The 19,633-nt window shown below is 38.8% G+C and overlaps 1 protein-coding gene across 4 annotated transcripts in view; it reads right to left on the bottom strand.

The window, feature by feature from the left end:
* The window catches only part of MPPED2 (metallophosphoesterase domain containing 2), a 106,723-nt gene that overhangs the window by 61,244 nt on the left and 25,846 nt on the right, over positions 1-19,633 (bottom strand). For all 4 annotated transcript variants that reach the window (XM_027663361.1, XM_027663363.1, XM_027663362.1 and 1 more), the window contains exon 3: positions 6,593-6,774. In XM_027663361.1, the coding sequence (XP_027519162.1) occupies positions 6,593-6,774 (182 nt within the window). The remainder of the gene's footprint in view (positions 1-6,592; positions 6,775-19,633) is intronic.

Raw genomic sequence — 19,633 nt, 5'->3', positions numbered from 1 at the left:
TTTCATTGAAAATTACCAAATGAATATATTAGGTTTAAACATATGAAGAGTCACTCAACTCAGAACATTATTCTCTTGGAAAGCACATTTCACCTGAGCCAAGTTTTCTAATGGCTGTCAAATAACACCTTTATATTGGGTTTGACTGACCATGGCAGTTCATAAAGAGAATTTTACACTTCATCTCTAGGAGTGAACACAGTTTAAAAAAATCTGTTTCTCTATATGCCATTAAGAGACAGCAAAAATAGATTTTTGTGAAATCTATTCATGAAACATTGCCAGGAATAATAAGAGCAAAACAAGAAAACACTGATCAGATATGAATGAATTTACACTGCTCCTCAGGCATAAATTTTACTACCTTGACACTCATTTTATCCAATTGCTTCTATTCTACCTTTTAAATTACAGCATTCTGTTTTCCACAAAGCATTTAGTATCTGATCCAGAGCAGAGGATAAATATGAAGAAGCAGCTATAATAACCACAGCACAAAAGGAGAATTTTGCACTTTTTTCCCACTTTTGTCATATTTCACTGTAGATTGCTAAATCAAGAAAAACTATTCAGCCTATTACCAAAAATCAACATGGTTGTGTTTTCCCACTATTTCATAAATATAATAAAATGTAACATTCAAATTATTTTTGTATTCCTCTGAGAAGAAAAAAATAAAATTAGTAATAACATATTTTAAAAGGTATATGCAAATAAAAGCTGAGAGCACTGATGATTAATTCAATGAAGCCATGTGGGAATTTAAAACTAAGTACAAATGGGAATTTAACCATGACATTAAACACAGGTCAAGTTAGAACAAAACCAAGGCAAATATTCTTAAATAAAATACTGCAATAAAACCTAAATAAAGCAGGAAGAAGTTTTTAAAGACTTTATGGTAAAGACAGAATGAGATACATAACCCAGAGAAGTAAATAAGTAAAAAACCCACAGAACCAAAACACTCTGAAGATTCCAGGTTTCATCTTATAAATCTGAGGGGGTTTTGAATGAAACTGCATCAACACATTCCAAATTCATAGTATTCAGCATCTAGAAATAATAAGCAAGTGGCCAACTTGGTCTGGATCTTGCAAATCACATGGTATCACAAGGACAGGACAATGCCAACTCCACCAACTGCCTTCAGCACACCCAGCTCAGCTCAACCTCTTATTCAAACATCTGCATCCCATTCCGGTGCCTAAAGCCCAAGGAAGCTCCTCCCCAGAGCCATCACACAAGTCACAGTTGTTTTCAAAATTAGACTAATAGATTTTTCGAGGAGTTGCCTCCCTCTCTCCCAGAACAGCTGTGCAAAACTCATACATGCTCACAGGATTAAAGCTACCTCAGCGTTTTCTTTCACTTGCAATGAATGCAATTTTTTTTTTCAAGTGCTGAGAGTTTTGTTCATCAAAATGGTATTTTATGTTTAGTCAATTATTCATCCTAGCTATAACAAGTAGAGCAATGTAGAGTTCAAAATATGCTCCAGATGGCAAAAACACAAATCAGAAATAAATCGATTTATAAAAATGGAAGAGATTTGTTTTTATTGCCATAACTTTACTTTAAAATATTCATAACCTTGCTTCTGGTTCTAAATTAGTCCAGAATACTTTGAGCTAATACCCCTTTGAATTTGGAGAAATTTAGAGCTTACTAGTTTGTTTTTTTAATAAAAAACAAGTGTAAAGTCAGATGCCAAAATAATTCACATCAAAAATATATTTTTAAGGAGCAAAAGGCCTCAAGAACAAATACTTCATCACATTCAAACTGTTCTCAGTGTACATTAGCAAAAGGAACACACTTAGACAAAACCCTAAATGAAACATGCCTGGAGAGGAGATGAAGCCAGATAAAATGAGGGAATAACTAAGCCAGACCAGAGAGATGGAGAAAGGATAAAAGTGGAATGTGACCCTGCATTTTTAAACAGTGATAAGAAAAAAGTTTGATCTTACTATTGTACTAATTTTGTACAGCTCATTTTTTTTTCCTCAAATTAAATTACACTACCTTCAAGATCAAACACTATTTTGGCAGGTGTCTGGCTTAACAGCTGTGAGTAAATTTCAAATTTCTATGGCACTAATGCATAAATTCAAGTGTAGGCTGGAACCAAGTGTCTGTCCATACTTCTGAGAGCAACACCACATTTCCATTTGGTCACCTATTCCATGAAACAATCAGCAAGTCCAAGCTGATGCTGCTATTTTCCATAACTAACACTCACACAAAAATGAACTTTAAAATAATTGACGATAGTTTTCCGAGGACCACATCTATATATACGGCGTGTAATAAGAAAACCTCCACATTAAAACTGTATAATCATTCTTTTCTTCTCACTTTAAGCAACATGATCGAGGAACTACAGTGCAGGAAAAAAAAGCTGAAATTTTTTTTAGCTCTGTCTACAATGTTTACACTAAAGATAAGCATATATTACAGGCAAAGAAATACTGTTCCAGTACAAACCCATACGTATTTGGCCGCTAAACCATTCACAAACTTTGTGGAGTCATTATCCCAAAGAAGTTAAAAGATATAGACATTAAAAACAAAAGCAAGACTTAAAAGAAAAAAAACATGAAACAGTTAAGTTGCTAAATCCCAGAACAACTCAGGAAAAACCTAGCTAAATTCAGCACTTCACAGACAGTAACCAGCAGTAATTTCACCTCCTGAATTTGTGTGTACAACTGCAGGATTTTCTCTAGTTTGTGCAGTAATATGCCTTGTAATAGAAGTCTTGCATGGAAAAATAAAAACCCAAACAAAAACGCAGAACCCAAAAATTAACACATTAAGATATAACCTCTAAACAAAAAAGTACAAACCTGGCTGTTTGAGAAAAATTACTAAACTGGATGCAAATTATTCACACAAGTAAGGATATGCACAATCAGGCCCATACTAATTGAGCACAATAAACATATCGACACTCATTAAAGATCTATCTGCCAGAATTTATCTTGGCTTTCTCTCCAGTTCTTATGGGTTATTCAATCACTTCCCATCACCCAGGAAAGGAAATATTGCACTATGAAGACAAGAGCTATAATTGGATATTTCTGTATTTCATTTCACATGTATGACTGACCAAGAATGGATGGGGAAAATATGAACAGAGATAATAATAGTAAGTTGAAACATTTAGTAAGAAATTCACTGGGCACAGAATAACATCTCAACTCTTCCTCAGTACATAATGCTGTGTTTACTGCAAAATCAGTTACTATAAGAGATTTTTAATGAAAACAATTATAAATTTAAAATAACTGTGTTTAAAGCATTTAACAGTCCCTAAGGTCGAGTGATTACAGCAGTTACAAGACCCAAGGGACATGTTCACACCAAAACAAAGTGAATAAATTACTTCAGCCAGTGTATGTAATCAGTAAGTGACCACAGAGGTTATTCAATGTATAAGCCCAGATGACTTCCATGCAAAACCAATAATGAAAATGTAACAGCCAAAGGGAGAAAGCATACAAACTAGCAAAAGTTGCAGGAAGGGCTGAGAACTAGGAAGAGTGGGAAAGAGAGCGTGGAAAGCACGTTCTGTGATTAGGCTGTGGAGACAAGGAAGAACAATGAGTGTTAATGGAATGGACAAATGAGATGCTGAACACTTTTCCCAGGTGAGAGACCCAAATTGTTGCAAAGGGATGCAAGTCTCACGAAACATAAAACTGCAGGGCTGACAGAAGTGCTCTCAGCTCTGTATAGCTTTGGTATATGTAATGCCCAGTGAAGTACAAGCAAAGCAGGAGTTCAGAATTAATCATCTCTTAACTTTTCTCTTGGCTTTACTGCCGAAAAAAGCATGGACTTTGTGTCTTAGTTATTCCATTATGCAGTCCTAGTGGAGATGAGCCCCTGTTTTTTAACCACAGAGTAGGTAAGATAAACTGTAGAATAAATCCCAGCTTTGATCTCACTTCTCTCCCTCATGGCACAAATGATACTGGTGCATTGTCTTCATCACAGCTTCACAACACAACTGCCAATCGAGAAAACCACACCCATGAAAGACAGGAAAACACTTTTCTATAAGGACAACATCGTATTTGATGGCAGTTCTCAGTATGTTGCTTTGGAATAAGGTTCCTACCAAGTGTGGTGAAAAAACATGCCTCCCACCATACAGCAGAAGAAAAAGGAATCCCACTTGTTCCTGCCTGCCACTGGAATGTATTTTTTCAACTATTGCATGTCATCACGTCACAACACTGAAGGGATTAAATCCTCACAATACACACAGTAAATAGTAAATGGTAAAACACAATTACCCATTTTGTAGGTAAGAGCCTGAAATAAAGCGGCAAAAGGCTGTGCCTGACTTCAGTGTTTTGATTCCAGGTGAGGAGGGGACAGCACTGAAGCAAGTATTCACCAACGTGACAAGATTCCACAGGGGAATCAATTTGCTGTCTCACCTTATGCCAGAAAACTGGTATTGTCATACAGAGGAAAATGCAAGTGGGCTCTGTGCATGTAAAACAAAAGGTTTTCTCTGTACCTGAAATATGAAAGCCTGAGCCCAAAGCCAGTAGGTCCTCCCACAGTCAAAGCTTCCAGTTCAATGAATCTGACTGCCAAAGCATGCAAAATCGGCTTCCTCAGATAAATCCTATACTGACTTCTACAACAACTATACATATATGCTAAGAAAGTCCCATGGTAAATTATTGAGGCTGGAACACAACTCATCCAAAGGGTTATAATTCTTCTGCTGCAAATGTTAAGCCAAGGACCTGTGTGATAAAATAACATCACCTTGAAACACCTGTCAAACACAAGGAATTCCAAGTGGCTGCCCATACTGTAAGATTCCCCACCAAAGGGTGAAACCCCCCCAGCAGATTATTTGGTTTGGCTTTCTACAGCACTAAGTCGATGCTTTCAAATGCCAAGCACTGGGCACAGGCTCTGGCTGTGTCAAAACAACATTTGTGAAATTACTTGGAGTCCAAAGAGGAATTCTGGTGGCCAGACACTGCTGTCAGCAGTGCACTCAGGGCAGACTTTGGAGTCTCCAGAAGGCAATTCCTTTTCTGGAGCTGCTTGGTGTGCATAATAACAGAACCTTGTTGAACAGCAGGGCTGCCCAGCCCCTCTAAAGGACTGGAGCTGGGCAGGATCCCAATCCCAGGGAAGCTGTGTAGCCTCCCACTGCCTTTCCCTTGCTTACACCTTACCTGCTTGCTCCTCCTCCTTCAGAACACTAACACTTAGACATTATCACAAAGAACACTCAAAAGCTGAGGAAGATGATTCCTACTGTCTCTTCCCTTATCCTATGATATATCTACCTGCTTTTCCTACTGCTTCTGACTTCCCATTCCCAGAAAAAGGATAGCTTTGAGCCTGTCAAATCTAGTACTGCTTTCTAGAAGTAAGAACAATAAAATTAAGTTGTGGTGATATGGCAGTATCAAGAGGCCCCAGCCCCACATGCACAGCAATAAAAGGAAGGAAAAACACTCTTTTAAAACTGGGCTGTGGAAATCAGAGGAGGTCAGGTAAAAAGAACAGTGTGGAGGAAAAGACAGACAGCGGGGAAGTTCTTCTATTTCCTTTTGTAAATCCAAAAGTTCTTTACATATCTCTTGAAGGGTCAGCCAAGGAACTCTAATGGAATGAAATGATGCTATTAAAGGCCTGTGGAGATGCAGCCATCACACAGCAGGCAAGGGAGTGCAGTGACGGAGGTAAAGCCTGGTCACAATGCTATGCTTTGAAAGATTTTTATATAATGCTGTAAATTCATTCTAATGTTTCTTGAAGATCAGTTGCTTGAGTCACCTTCAACTCTGAGTGCTTCTAGTGCAAGAAGTGGCACGGCAGTACACAGCCAGCTACCAGTGGCATTTATAACAGGACCATCCTGCACAAGCTCCCCTCCTTCATTTTGGTTTTCTGCTGTTGCAATTTAATTGCCCTCAACTCCAGCAGTATCGAGGCACTGCTGTCAAATACAGCAGAGTATGAAAGGTATTCTATCAAAGGGAGGCTGACTGCCTGTGGTCCAACTTAAAATGCCAGTATTCTAACCCAAAGGGGCAAGCACCTGAATACCACTCCAAAAAAACTCTCCTCTTCCAAACAGTATTATTGATTCTGTCACACTATATCCTGGGAAGAAGGACTTTCATCGTTTCCAATTACATTGTAGCTTCCAGCGCTGCTTTAAGTTATGGTAAACCCAAAAATACAGTGAGCAACTGTTTTGGCTGGGTTATAAAACCCCCCAGCATCAACTAATGGGACATTGTATGCATTCATATGAGGTGCCACCACCTCCTTGGCATGCTCATAGGGCTACACAGTTCTTGTTGTGGAATGACAGAATCTTTTCCCCCCAAAATAACGCAAAAATACAGCAAAGCATCTAAATTTGTCTTAATTAACAGGAATTAGACCAAGGCTAGAAACAGCACATCACATGAGGACAAGTGAAGTAAGGGGGTGGTGGGGGGGAGATTTTCAAGTGCTCTAATTCAATTAGGAGGCAGTGACTGACACTTGGACAGGAGAGGTTAATTGGGGTCACCAAAACGCAGTAATTCCTTACCTAACCAGTCATTAAACTTCTTAACCTCTGAGGGCAGTCCCAGTTCGGTGAAATCGCCCGTGTGGAGAAGGATGTCCCCATAAGGCATCTGGATGCCATCTGTTCTGGAGTGCGTGTCTGAGACGCAGACAAATCGCGTGTGGCCCGCTGGTTTTGGAGTGTCATATGGGATAGGGTCGACCCTAAAGCAGACACATAAAGATCTCGTAACAGTTACAAGGTTAAAACCCCTCACATCTATTATTTCAGGTATCAGCACAGATCTCTCTCTGCAAAAGTGAGAACACACACACACACAGAGACACACACACACATTTACACACACCGTGCTGCAAGGAAGGACTCTGCAACACAGCACTGCCCAAAGGTCCAGCAGGGACCACAGCGCTTCTTAAATACTCACCTGGGAAGGAAGGAAGGAATATTAAAATATACACAAGGTATGGCCAGTTTCTGGCACTAAAGTTAGTTTAAACATTGGAAAAAAATGGATTTAAGAGACTTTGAATTCAGATATATGTTTTCCATCATCTGCCTTATGCCATTAAATAACAGCTGGGCCAAGAACAGGCTCTCACTCGAGCTGGGCAGCTTAGCAGCTGATTTTGTTCAAGGGCACAGGCACTCCCACAGACTCCAGCAAGAATATTTGTTTACACACAATCAGGTACATCCAGGAGTGCTTTGATGAAGCCTGGAAACTGCAGAACTGAGTCTAATGATAACTTCTTAAACTCACAGAAAATCCTGAGCTCATCTTCCCGGAGTCTATAAAGTCAGGAACTGACATGCAACTACTAAGCAACCACAGAAAAACTATTTTTTTCTATAGCCAACGATGTTAAAAATTTAATTCAGCTGGTTATTTGCAAGCTGCATTTGGTAATTTGATCTTATCAACTACATGTGAGCATAGAAGTTTCGTCTTTTTTTATTTTATTGAGGCAGAACAGAAAAAAATAATAGGCACGAGAAATGCTTTATGCATACTTGGTGGTTAGAAGTTCTAATTTGTAGCAGAATAACTTAAATACAGAAGGCAACCCACTGCCTACTTCAGACTAGCAATTATTTCACTGCAGAGTTACCGTAATTTGATTTGCTCAACACTTGAATAGCACAACATCTGGATTAGTGCCACAGAAAACGCCATCCCAATTCCACAAAGCTTCAACTCATTCCAATTGATGTGCCACTTTGATCATGGTTAGAGCTTAGCTTCAACTAGAAATTTTGAGGTATTTAGGAGTTATGTCAGAATAATAGTCCACTTACATCTCAAGCTATCAGAGCAGTGAAACCAAGCTCTAAGCACTTTAAAGCATCCAAACAGTGCTGTTCTAAGACTTACTGGAACAACAGACATTAAAAAATCAGTGACTGAAAGTAAAAAGAAAATTAAACAGGTTTTATTAATTTTGCTCTCCACACTGAAAAGAAAAACAATTATCACACGTCATTGTGAATCTCTCTGTCTTAAATCCCCACAGTTGTATTGAGATGTATGATCAGCAACAGAAAATAAAGCAAAAACCCTAAGAAAAATAAAGGCTTTTGAAGTATTATTCTAGTTTACTGACCTGTAAACTAAATTAGTATTTAGTATTTACTATACACTGAATTGTGTGAAAAGTTCTACCTGTGTTTGTAACTTCAGCTCCCTACATAGGTGAGAAAAACCAGAAGTATATTCCAGTGTGCAATTCAGTTGCCTGAACTGGGGAGATTTAGAGTGGTTCCAGAAATCAAACTCCATGTGGGTATGTCCTGGTCTCCGATGGAAAAATGCCCCCATGAATGCACTTACTAGCAAGACTTTACCAAGTTAGAATCTAACTTCATTTTGTTAGAATTTATTCTAAAAAATTATATTTGTCAGAATATTAACAGCTAAAGTATTAGTGGGGGAAGGGTTATAGGGGAGATATTAGTTGTTACGTTGCATTTTCCTAGGTACCACAGTTAGTATTTGTAAATAATTATATATTAATTATTCAGTAAATAATTAATTTCTAATCAATCTGTATTTACCATAAAAATACCACATCTGCTTGCTGGAGGCTGCTGAATTAAATGCCAGAATTCAGGTTCTGATGAAGTTTACTTTAAAAACAGATTTTGCTGCTGGCTGGACTGGATGGGAAGAGGTATTTCTGTAGACAAGTGGCTTTTTTGGGCTTGGTATTGTACCTCCTATTCCACCCAAGGCACCAGGCACAATTATCTGAGCCTTGCAGCTGGTTACCACTGCAGAAACAATCAATGGATTTTTTCTTCTCTGCAAGGGTCTGAAATTAATAAGGTTATTATTACAGAGAAAAATTCATTTACCCGATGAAATTGCCCTGCCAAGGTGGGCAGAACTGTAATTACAGGCCATAGTGCTTTTGTATTTGGTGCCTTCCTTCCAAATACTGAAGTTAAGCCCCAACTTTTTCAATCTTATGTCACACAGTAAACACGAGGGTCCCCAAATCAACATTTCCCCACTGCCAGGTGTGTTTATTCCAGGCAACACAAAAAAATAAACACCAGCTTTCATCACCACCACATACACACCTTGTTCAGAGAAATCTCTGCTTGAGCTATGACCAGCACTGCCTGCCCCTGGGGCGTCCAATTTTGTTTGTACACAGCAGCTATGCTTTTGCTATCCTCTGCAGTTTGCTTCCAAGCCAGCCCTGTTTTGCTTGAGGCAATCCCTATTAGAGTATGACACCAAAATCTGGTTTCGGATTTTTCTATTCATGCAATGACTCACTTACAGAAAATTCTATAATCAAAATTCATTAAGTTCCTGACCCTTCTTTCTCTCCTTTACAAACACTGTGATGTTGCCAAGTAACCTTTTTTCCTATCTTAGCTTTCTTCTCTTATTCGGTAGCGCTTGCCTACTAAGTATTTGAGAATGAGATACTGAGGGTTATTGTGTTCAGTCCCATCAATTTATCCTACTCAAAATAGTCCTTCAATAGAAACTTAATAAAAGTGGTGTTATTGCCAGTCCTAAAGGCTTAAATTTTCTTTTCATTCACAGCTACAGCATGGCAAACAGTAATACCAGAGTCTTCTTTTCTGCTGCATCACGAGGGGGTTGGCCTCTGAAGGCACAGCACTGCCTGTTCAGCTTTTGGTGACACCCTGCTCACTGCCTGGGCTGTGAACGTCTGATCACCTCACAACCCAGCAGTTGGGGGTTACAGACTGGCATTTCTAAGAGTTCTGTCATAGTTGTGCACCTGACCCTCACCGCAGTTCAACAGAGATAAAACAATTATTTCAGCACTGCCCACCACCACTCTGCTCAATCAGAGCACATACCTAAGAAACTCAACTTCATTCTTTACCTTTGCTCCAAACACAGTCTATACAGCTAACTTTGACACTCTCCATCACCACCACTTTATTTTTTCAGTCTTCTTGGTGGGACAGACTGAAACGCTTTACAGATTATTTGATGACTGTATTTGGAAAAGCACACTCATGGAGACATGTTCATACATTAGGATTAATACAGTAATCAGAAAATAGAAAACAACCTAAAATAGCCAACTGTCAGAATGAATGAGGACTTTTTTTTTTTTTGCTTTAAGTTAGTAAATTACTTTGAGCATCCAACTTCCTTTACAAACAGCTATTAATAGATATTTATCAGTCCTAAGATATGTTACGCCTTAGAAAATCAGGCACTTGGCTGTTTTTAAAAAAGTTTATGTAAGACCCAGAAAGAAATCCCATAAGGCAGTTGAGCAATGACTGCTTTCCAAGATCGTGACAGTAATGTAAGATCTGTCACATTTAATGCATTTATGACAAGGGTTCAGGAAGCAGAAGGGACAACGTAACCTTCATACACTTCTATAAGAACCTTGTTTATCAGATAAATACTTGGCTTTACTAAACTGCCCTCACCACCAGTTGTTCTCATCTGGAGCAGGTGTCCCTCAAGTTACAAACCTCAAATTTGCAGTTCCTCACACGTTGCTGCAGCTGAACCAAATGACAGCACGAGCCAGGCTCTGATTTGGCTCGCTGGGATACCCCCCTCAGCACCTCCCTCCAAGCCCACGGTTATCCTGGCACTTCCACCACAGCAGGGCCATGCAGGTGAGTGCCACCCTGCCCTGCCAGCTGTGACACAGCAGCCCACACACTGGGACAGCCCGTGGCACTGCTCCTGGGGGCTGCACGGGCTTGGGGTTGTCATACACTTTCCTCATCCATCAAACAGCAAGTTTCATCGTGGTTTTATGCTTTAATAGCAGAGATGAAATAAGCAAGAACGAGCGACACACGTTACCAAGGGGGTTTTAACAGCAAGGTAGTGGGGGCTAAGTTCAGAAACTCACAAGAGAGGAACACATCGGGCCTCTCACATGCACAGAGGCAAAGGACTTGATTTAGGATGTCATGCTGTGGGACAGACATGTCAGCTGTGTATTTCAGCCCAAGCTTACACTGGTTACTCATAACGATATAAATCAGCAGCGTTGGAAGGCACCTCTGAGACAGAGAGGGCAGTGCAGCCCTCGTACAGACACAGCTGCAGGCAAAACTACACTGGGACCCTGTCTCAAAAAAATTAAGAAAGGACACAAGCACCATTTTTCTGAAAGAAATAAAGACTGATTGCAAATGATAATTCTGTTTAAATGCTGAAAATAAGGGTCTCGGGCTGCGTTAGCTGGTCCCTGGGAACGCCTGTGCTTGGAGAGCCAAGCCCAGAGCCTGTTTGCTTCCCTGCTCTCTCGGGTTTTGAGATATGCAGACTCCAAATCCCCTCTTAGAGTGTAATTCCCAAGAAACCAATTCATCCATGAAGATGGAATAAAAATCTTAAACATTAAGCCAGGAAAAATTTCCAGTACCTAACACTGATAAATCACTCTGATGAACGCAGCACCTATGCTGCATAAAACATTTACAGATGCTGAAAATCCCTCCTCTGTCCCCACCTCCTACAATTCACATCAGCCTTGTTCCTGCTTACAATCCACCACACTTCAGGCTGGCTCTGCTGGCATTGCTTCAGGTGAACAAGTCAGCAGGCAGCAGAGAAAACCACGTCATTTTACCCTTTCCCAGGCTCACCAGATGCATGAATAGTCCTGTGACATACAAGCCCATGTCCCTCCTAGACTGTGTCACATCGTATGCTGGGCCTTTTCATCTCAATAATTACTCCACTGGGTATATCTGTGACTGAATTTGTGGGTTTGTTTTTTATGACATCTAAATTAGCATTCATTATACATCCATTTATGCACAGACTTCAAGTCTCTGTGCCACATAAAGTCCGTGTGTGTTGTTGCACTTACTCTGTCTTGGGAGTCACTTGCAGACATGTTATCTAGGAACTACTCCATATTTAAAACATATCTATATAACTAGCTTTTAAAAACACACCTACTCATACTTGCTATGAGCAGTCATCATGGTATTTATTTACAGTCTAGCTTCCTCTTGTAAAATTTCATAATCTTCTTGCTACTTCTGTTTTCAAAATTTGTAAACCCAATACTTCTTCAAAGAGCCAGTTAGCTTGGTATATTTATTTTAGGATTAAAATGCAAACATTTTCTGCAAAAAACACTTTTAAAAGCTTGTTTCTAAATGCAGCTGTAGTTCCCCCTCCTCAGCTAAGGGAACGAAAGACAATTGTTTTGAAACCAGAAACCAAAAGCAATATATTTTCTATGTCTTCAGGTTATTTTCTTTTTTTTTTTTAATTCATACCTCTGTCTCTACACATGCTCCCTCTGGCATGGAAAGTTCATGAGAAAAGAATGGGAATTTCTGTGAAAACTCCTTGCTACAGTACTTACAGTATTTGTTCCTGTATGCAGATCTCACAGCTTTGTTAAATTGTGATATTTGTGATATTTGTTACTGCTCTTAAGAGCCAGTCCCAAGTCCTGGAATAGGGTGATCATGTGAAACCTGTGGCTTAATTATTTTTGTCAAAATATGCCAATAAGTCTCTCAGTTGAAGAAAAATGCCTGAAATGCACCTGTATGCCCTGCAGCATCTAAGAAATGGAACGAAAGTAAAAGATGCGTAATGTTCCTATTTAAAAACAGTTCCTATTTAAATTTAAAATGTTCCTATTTAGAACCAGTTTTTAATGCCACAAACTAGAAGGACTGTACTGAAACCAAGCTGTAAATGTGTCTACATTTTGAAGCAAAAATTTAAAATCTTAATTTAAAAATCTTCCAAACATTAACATAAATGTACTGTCATTTAAAATGTAGTGTCATTTAAGTTTATTAGAGCAGAATGATGGACACGTTACTGAAGACTTCATACAGCAGCAGATTAAAAACTGCAACTTCAGCATCATGGGTGGGGCAGAAAAGAGTGCCTTGTTCTTCTTTAGAACTCCCTCAAAATCATTTGAGCTGCTTCCCTGTCCCAAAGAGCAAGTTTCCTGTGCTTGTGTGCTCAGCATTGCACATCCCAGCTGCTCTGGACGCAGTTCCCTAAATCTGGAAGGCATCTTGAAAGACCCAGACATTTTTCTTCTACTGAAGCACTCTTATTCCTTACAGTTATCACCATGACAGCACCCATCTCAACACCCAACACTTCAGCTCCCCTGTGTATCTCAGCTGCAGGGTAAATGCAGTCCTAAATGAGACCCTACATGACGAGGGCCCAATCATATGAACCTCCAATGAAAGGTGGACAGTCCGCAAATCCTTGTGCACCATAGAGATACCCAGTCAGAAAAACATATACATGCTCATACACAGAGCTGATTTTTTGACAAAGCACATGCTGAAGACACAAAGCCAAACACTAATTTCCTCTCGGTAAACACAATGAATGCCAAAATATAGTATTGCTTTAGCTGGCCACTGTCAGCCTTTAATTGTTTGAATCATACATATTAAGGCTTTTGTTAACTTGACTCCATCTTCCAGTATGGCCAAACATCAAGATAACATCTGTTTTTGTCTCTGACTGAAAACAAAGTGATGCAAATACCTTTCAACACTCTCACTGGTAGGCTTTATATGCACAAGCACTCGTATCTAAGAATAGACTACCCCAAATTCCCTAGAAAGCCACACCTCTTCTGGAAACCTCCATGTGCATGTGTCACCCACCAAAACCTTAGAGGGTTCTGGAAACTGTAAAACAGAGGCCTGATATTTATTTCAGAAATGGCATTAATTGTGTCTCGGTGCAATGTGGGGAGAAAAAAAAAAAAAAAATTACATTTACAAACCCACAGGAGGATTCAATGCACTGCTCAGCAGCTTACTGCTAACGCTTCCAACAATTACAGCTGCAGGGAAATGATGGATCTTTTTATTACAGGTTCTGGAGCTGTTTTACTTCCAGTGAGATTTATGAGATTAAACAGCAAAGACCTACATTATCCACCGTCATCATTTGAGCAAACTTAAGAAAACTCTCTTTTATAAGGAATTTATAATAATACATCTTCTCAGTCCGATTTAAACCTCAACTAATTAAGAGCCCAAACTCTGTTAATCCCAGATTCTGGTCAGTAATAAAACCCGAAAGAGCTAAAATCCAGATTTTCTATGGCATTCTTTGGGGGCAAATAGTCAGTTGGTCTTTTCTGAAGTACCTAACCTACTCCTTTGATATTAATGGGAATTCAGAAACTGAATTGCTTGAGTGCTTTTGAAAATCCTATTAATCATCCCTTTGCAGACAAAATTTCTTTTTAGTCAGCGAAATATCTTCTAAAATTTGGGTATCAGTGGCTTTCCAAAGGTGAGAGAAGGCAAACAGAACTGGAAAAAGTATCAATACTAGTATCAGCATCACCCTAAGGCACAGACAAAAGTTTCCTTTAAATAAAATAGTAAACTGCCATTTTTATGCTGGTATGGTTTCAATTTAAATTCACTAAGAAACACTTTTCTCACATTCTTTTGTTGTTGTTGTTGGGGAAATGCTATAAATTATGTCTTCCCCCCACCCTGACAGAACTCATTTGCTGATAAAACTACACCTACTAGGAAGGGAAGTCAATAAGCTCTCTACACTGAAAGTAGACTTATTTCCCTACTATAAGTTCTACAAACACCAACTCATTAAATATACTCAAAAAGTACAATCTGGTATCCCAAATTTAGATCTAGTTTTAATTTAAGGACAACAAGGTTTGAAAAATAGATATTTTGATATCTTGGGAAGAGTGAGGCTCAATTAATCTGTAGTATCCCTCCAATCATTTCAACTGCAGGAATCATAAAATAGGGTGGATTCATTTCTAGGATGGAAACCACAGAGAAGGCTTTAGCCCTTGTTTCAACAGTAAAACAGCTTTTCCCAAAATGTCATGCAAATTCATCCCTAAACAAACAGAAGTAGATCTCCAGGACACAATAAATTTAATTGTTTTTGTTCGACATGCCATCTTTCTCAGAAATTAGGACAATTCTGGTCAGTCAAAGGTTCTGTCAAAAAAGAATTGTGTAAGCACGTTTTGCAGTATGCATTCCATTTTTTATGCTCATTTAAATTAAGAATCAAATCTGGAATGTCCTGAAATGTACAGAATTCATAAGCATAATTCACTACTTTTTCCTGGAGATGACAAATTCAGCAAGTAGACAATAACTCTTAAGTAATAAGGAAACTGGGCACCTGGACCTGAAGATGAAATTTTGAGAACTGACTTTCTTCAGAATTTGCTATCAAATCTAAAATCTTGTCATGTTTCAGACACAAATATGCAGCATTTAGATACCCACAGGATTAAGCCCAGAATGTTTGCAGAGAATCACTTGAGGCTGGTTCTGATTTTTTTTACCCCAATAGATATTTGGTCTAAATTACAGTGACTACTTGAAATTTCAGCTCTAGAAACACAAGTGCTCTTCTTTAAGCCACAAGTTAAGTACACAGTGCAAGTAAGAAGCTCTGCCCTTAGTCTTCTCAATCATTTTCCTTTGTGACCTGAAGGTATCACCCTCTGCAGAAATAAGACGCAATTCAATCTCCACACAAGCAAAGTGTTGGCCCTCTCCTAAACAGACAGCTAATCACGAGTCTCTCCCCTGCTCTGCCTTATGATTTGACTTCCACGGGCTTATGGAACTGAGTAAAAAAAAAAAACCACCAAAAAAACAACCCGTTCAAAGAAAAGACAATTCATGCTGGGCAAACACTCCCAGTTTCCATTTTTAAGTTACTGAAGGCATTGAGTGCCATCAGCACGCCTGTGAAGTTGTGACTGGTGTTAGTAGGAGATCGGTGAAAAAACCAGACTGGAACACACAACTCGGAAATGAAATTTGCTAGTATTCATGCAGCATGATATACTATTTTAAGAAAGTAAATTGGCAGACATCATATGTCATCTGCAAAATGAATTTGTGTATCTGAACCAGTACAAAAATCTGTCGCTGTTAGGAGGTATATTCTCTCCTGCATCTGAGCTCTAACAAACTTCTTGAAGATATTAGTCACAAAATGCTTCCCATCAAAATCCGATCATCTAACACTGCTTTACTACTAAATGAAACTCTTCATAATAGCCATGCTGTCTTAAAAGGCCTTCTGCCACTAAGTCTCATGTATATGAACTATTTCAGCCCTTGTCAAAGGTTTCTTTTCATTTGTCTACCTCCTAAGGTTTAAGAAGCTTTCTGCAGGGAAGAGGATAATACACAGACAGCAATTTAGCTCTCCTTCTAAAGTTAAGTCCTAGTTTTTAATAGGAATAGAGATTATTAAACTAACTTCCACCAACACAAAAATACAGGTTCCTGCTCAGCATCCAGGTTACCAAAAGGCTCAGTTCTATATTAAAATGGTTAATTAGGTAAACTCTCATGTTATATAGTCACACAGCTGGCTTAATATCTCTGTACTACTGGAAATTCCATTGCCTCAAATTTTGACACCAGTTATCTTAAGCTCAAGTCTAGATCTAGACTGGTGAGAGTTTGGAATCAGTCTCAGCATATATAGAAAAAATAAACAGTTACCTCATAAAATTTTCTTTGTTGTAAGGGGAGAAAACAAACAAACAAAAAAAGCAAACCAACAAAACAAAATCAGTAAAAAAACCCCAACAACCAAGAACCAATTTCTGCCCTTAGATATGCTCTCAACCTTTCACAGAAACTTTGCTGGAGACACAGAAACATAAAAGACAACTTTGGGCATAAAACTCTCCTGGAGAGAATTTAGCACTTTAATCTTTCTATCCTTTATCTTTCTAGTGCAATTGTCTTCATTGCAGCTAACAGGGTCTCCCTGACACACGCAGCTAACATAAAATCCAGTCACAGACAGAACTGGATTCAATCAGCAAACTGCTGCAATTCCTTGGTGACTGGGTTGGAGAGGGCTGTAGTGCTGCAGATACTGAAAGCAGGTTCTGTGTTTGTAAAACACTGTGCCAAATACAGTCCCAGCTAAAGAGGTATTCTACCACATAGCTCTCTCCCTCTTTTCTCTCTCTCCAGCATTAAATAACTCATGACAAGGAAACCACAGGTCAAATAGTACACATGCCACGATATTTCAAGACACAAACATTCGTTCGAGTGAGAAAAGGCTTGGTAGATAAAGCTATAGCAGGTGGGGGAGAAAAAAAAAATCCCATGTCTGCACCAGTAGAAAGCTGCACAAAGGTAACTCCAGCTGGAGATACTCCCTAGAAATGCACAATTCATTCTGACTTACTTTCTTCCCCTTTCCATTTTCTTTTTCAAATCTCACTCATTATTTGGTGTTCTTATTCACTTTCTCCTAAACCACAAGTATTGTGTGACAGAGGCTGCTGAACTCGGGACCAACGTCTTCATATAGAAAATAAAAAATATCTTATGGATAGAAACCAGCACTGACTTTTTTTGTTGCACCATCCCTTTAACTTGTCTGTGGCATTTATTTAACACACATCACGTTTAGACAGTATTATGAGAAGCAGTGCTGCATATACAATCAGGAGGTTTTATCAATAATGTAGTTAATGGGCAGAGGGTTTGTGGGCAGCCACAGTGTTACAGGTTATCTAAGAACATTTCTGTTTTGCTTATAGTTCTATCATAAAAATTAATGACTTAAAAGTCCTTAGTGGGAGTATCTAGGACATTCATATTTATTAGAACTGTTACTGGCTTCTGCAGTTAGCAATTATTCTTACTGCATTAAACCGATTATTTCCAAAGATGTATCCCCAAAAATCAAATAAATCCAAAAATGAATTATAGTCAAGATAGAAATTGACCTCGGGGATACTTTTAGAAAACTCAATTTAAAAACACATTTACTTTTGCCTCTGTGCCGGTAACAAAGGCAGGGGGAAAGAGGGAAGAACAACAGAATCATTTTGCTTTCAATGTTATCTGCAAGTCAATTCCAAAGCCAAATGAGCTGAAACCCCTCAATATACAGATTCTATCCCTGAAAAGTAGGCAGGTATTATCACATACAACTCAGAGGTTGCTGCTAATTGTACAAACCTGCTTAACAATACTTAATACGCAACAGAATACAAGACTTCGAAAACTTGCTGCTTCCAAACCCTTGCGTTGTGCGCCATCAAAATTTTGGTTCATGTGACAGATGCAGAAGCTCACTGCAGAAAGTAATTTCTATGGCAGATACAAAAAGCAAACACTTGTAGTTCGAAATTTAGAGAAAGAACATCGCAACGAGAAGCCCCAGGAAGGAGGAAAATGAGCTGCACCACATAACATTTTACGATAGCAAACGAGACGCGGGCAATGTAATTTCCACTGACGTGATTCATTTTATAAGCAATGCAAATGCAATCTCGCTGATTACGCTCCAAAACAAAAGAGGGAATTTCATTACCTCAGCCAGAGCAATTAGACATGCAAAAATCAAAACGTCCTATCTGCAGCAGAACAAATAGAAACCGTCATTTCACATTCAGATGGGAATAACCAAGGTGGGTGAAATTCATTCTGTTGTGGTGGGTGCTGGTAAGGCATAAACTTAACCTTGCAGCATTTAAGCTCACGCAGTCAGTGGTACATAAGGCCTCATGCACAGAGATTAATTCCACCAAACTTGTCATAAATGAGCTAGAAGACATCTCAGATCCCCCATGCCAGGAGGTAAAAGACCCCCAAACAACAACAAAATTAAACTAACAAACAAAAAAAACTCCACCAAAATCAAAACTGAACACCTTTTTTATGCAAAAGAATCTGTTTCAGCTTTTATTTATCCTCTGGTTTCTTGAAATTTGAGAATAGGAGGTTACTCTGAAGCAAGGCAAGCTGTGTGAATCAAGAGTACCATTGCTTGTTCTATATGGATCCCCAGGGAGTCTATTTATTAGGCACAGTCCCGTTTTCTGATTTAACTTAAGCACTTTTCCTAGAGAATATGAGTGTCCATACCAAGAGGAATTTCTGAGTAACAGCTGCAGAACAGCCTTTTTCTGTAGGAACTCTCTTGAATCAGTTTCCCTATATGGATACACAGTCTTGATTTTCATCTTCATACTCCTCTTAGTACTAGAAAGGAAAATAAAATCTTTTTAATAGGTATTCTGATAACAATAACTTCAGAAAAGCTTCAGCTACTTGAAAATTAGAAATAAAACTGAAAGTTTTATTACCAAAAAAAAAAAAAAATAGAGGGAATATCAGGGCACTCATTGTCAGTTATAGTAACTTGGGTGGGTTGCTTTTTGTTAAACCATCAAAACCATTTTTGCTTTGACTAAGAATACGTGTAAAACTGCACCCACCTACCCATCCTCCGTAATATTCCTCAGCAGGTAAATGAAATGCCAGTTCTTTTCCCTTTACCCATTATGGAGTAGGAAAAGATACATTCCGGGGACAGACTAGAACAGAATTCCACAACAGCTTTGCAAGGCTGTGGGGAAGTGCAGTTTAAAAAAAACCATTTCCATGAGTTTTCAGCAAAAAAATCATTACTAAAAATTCTGTAAAAGATATTAGAGCACCTTTGACAGGCTTACAACTATTAGGGTAGTTTATAAGTAAGGAAACAAGCTGTTGCTTAAGGAGATGGAAAAAAAAAAAACCACTGCAAAAAAC

Source organism: Corapipo altera, unplaced genomic scaffold, assembly GCF_003945725.1.
Source record: "Corapipo altera isolate COAL_440 unplaced genomic scaffold, ASM394572v1 100, whole genome shotgun sequence".
NCBI classification, from domain to species: domain Eukaryota; kingdom Metazoa; phylum Chordata; class Aves; order Passeriformes; family Pipridae; genus Corapipo; species Corapipo altera.
Note: the sequence above shows the minus strand (reverse complement) of the source record. Positions and strands in the feature narration are given on the sequence as shown.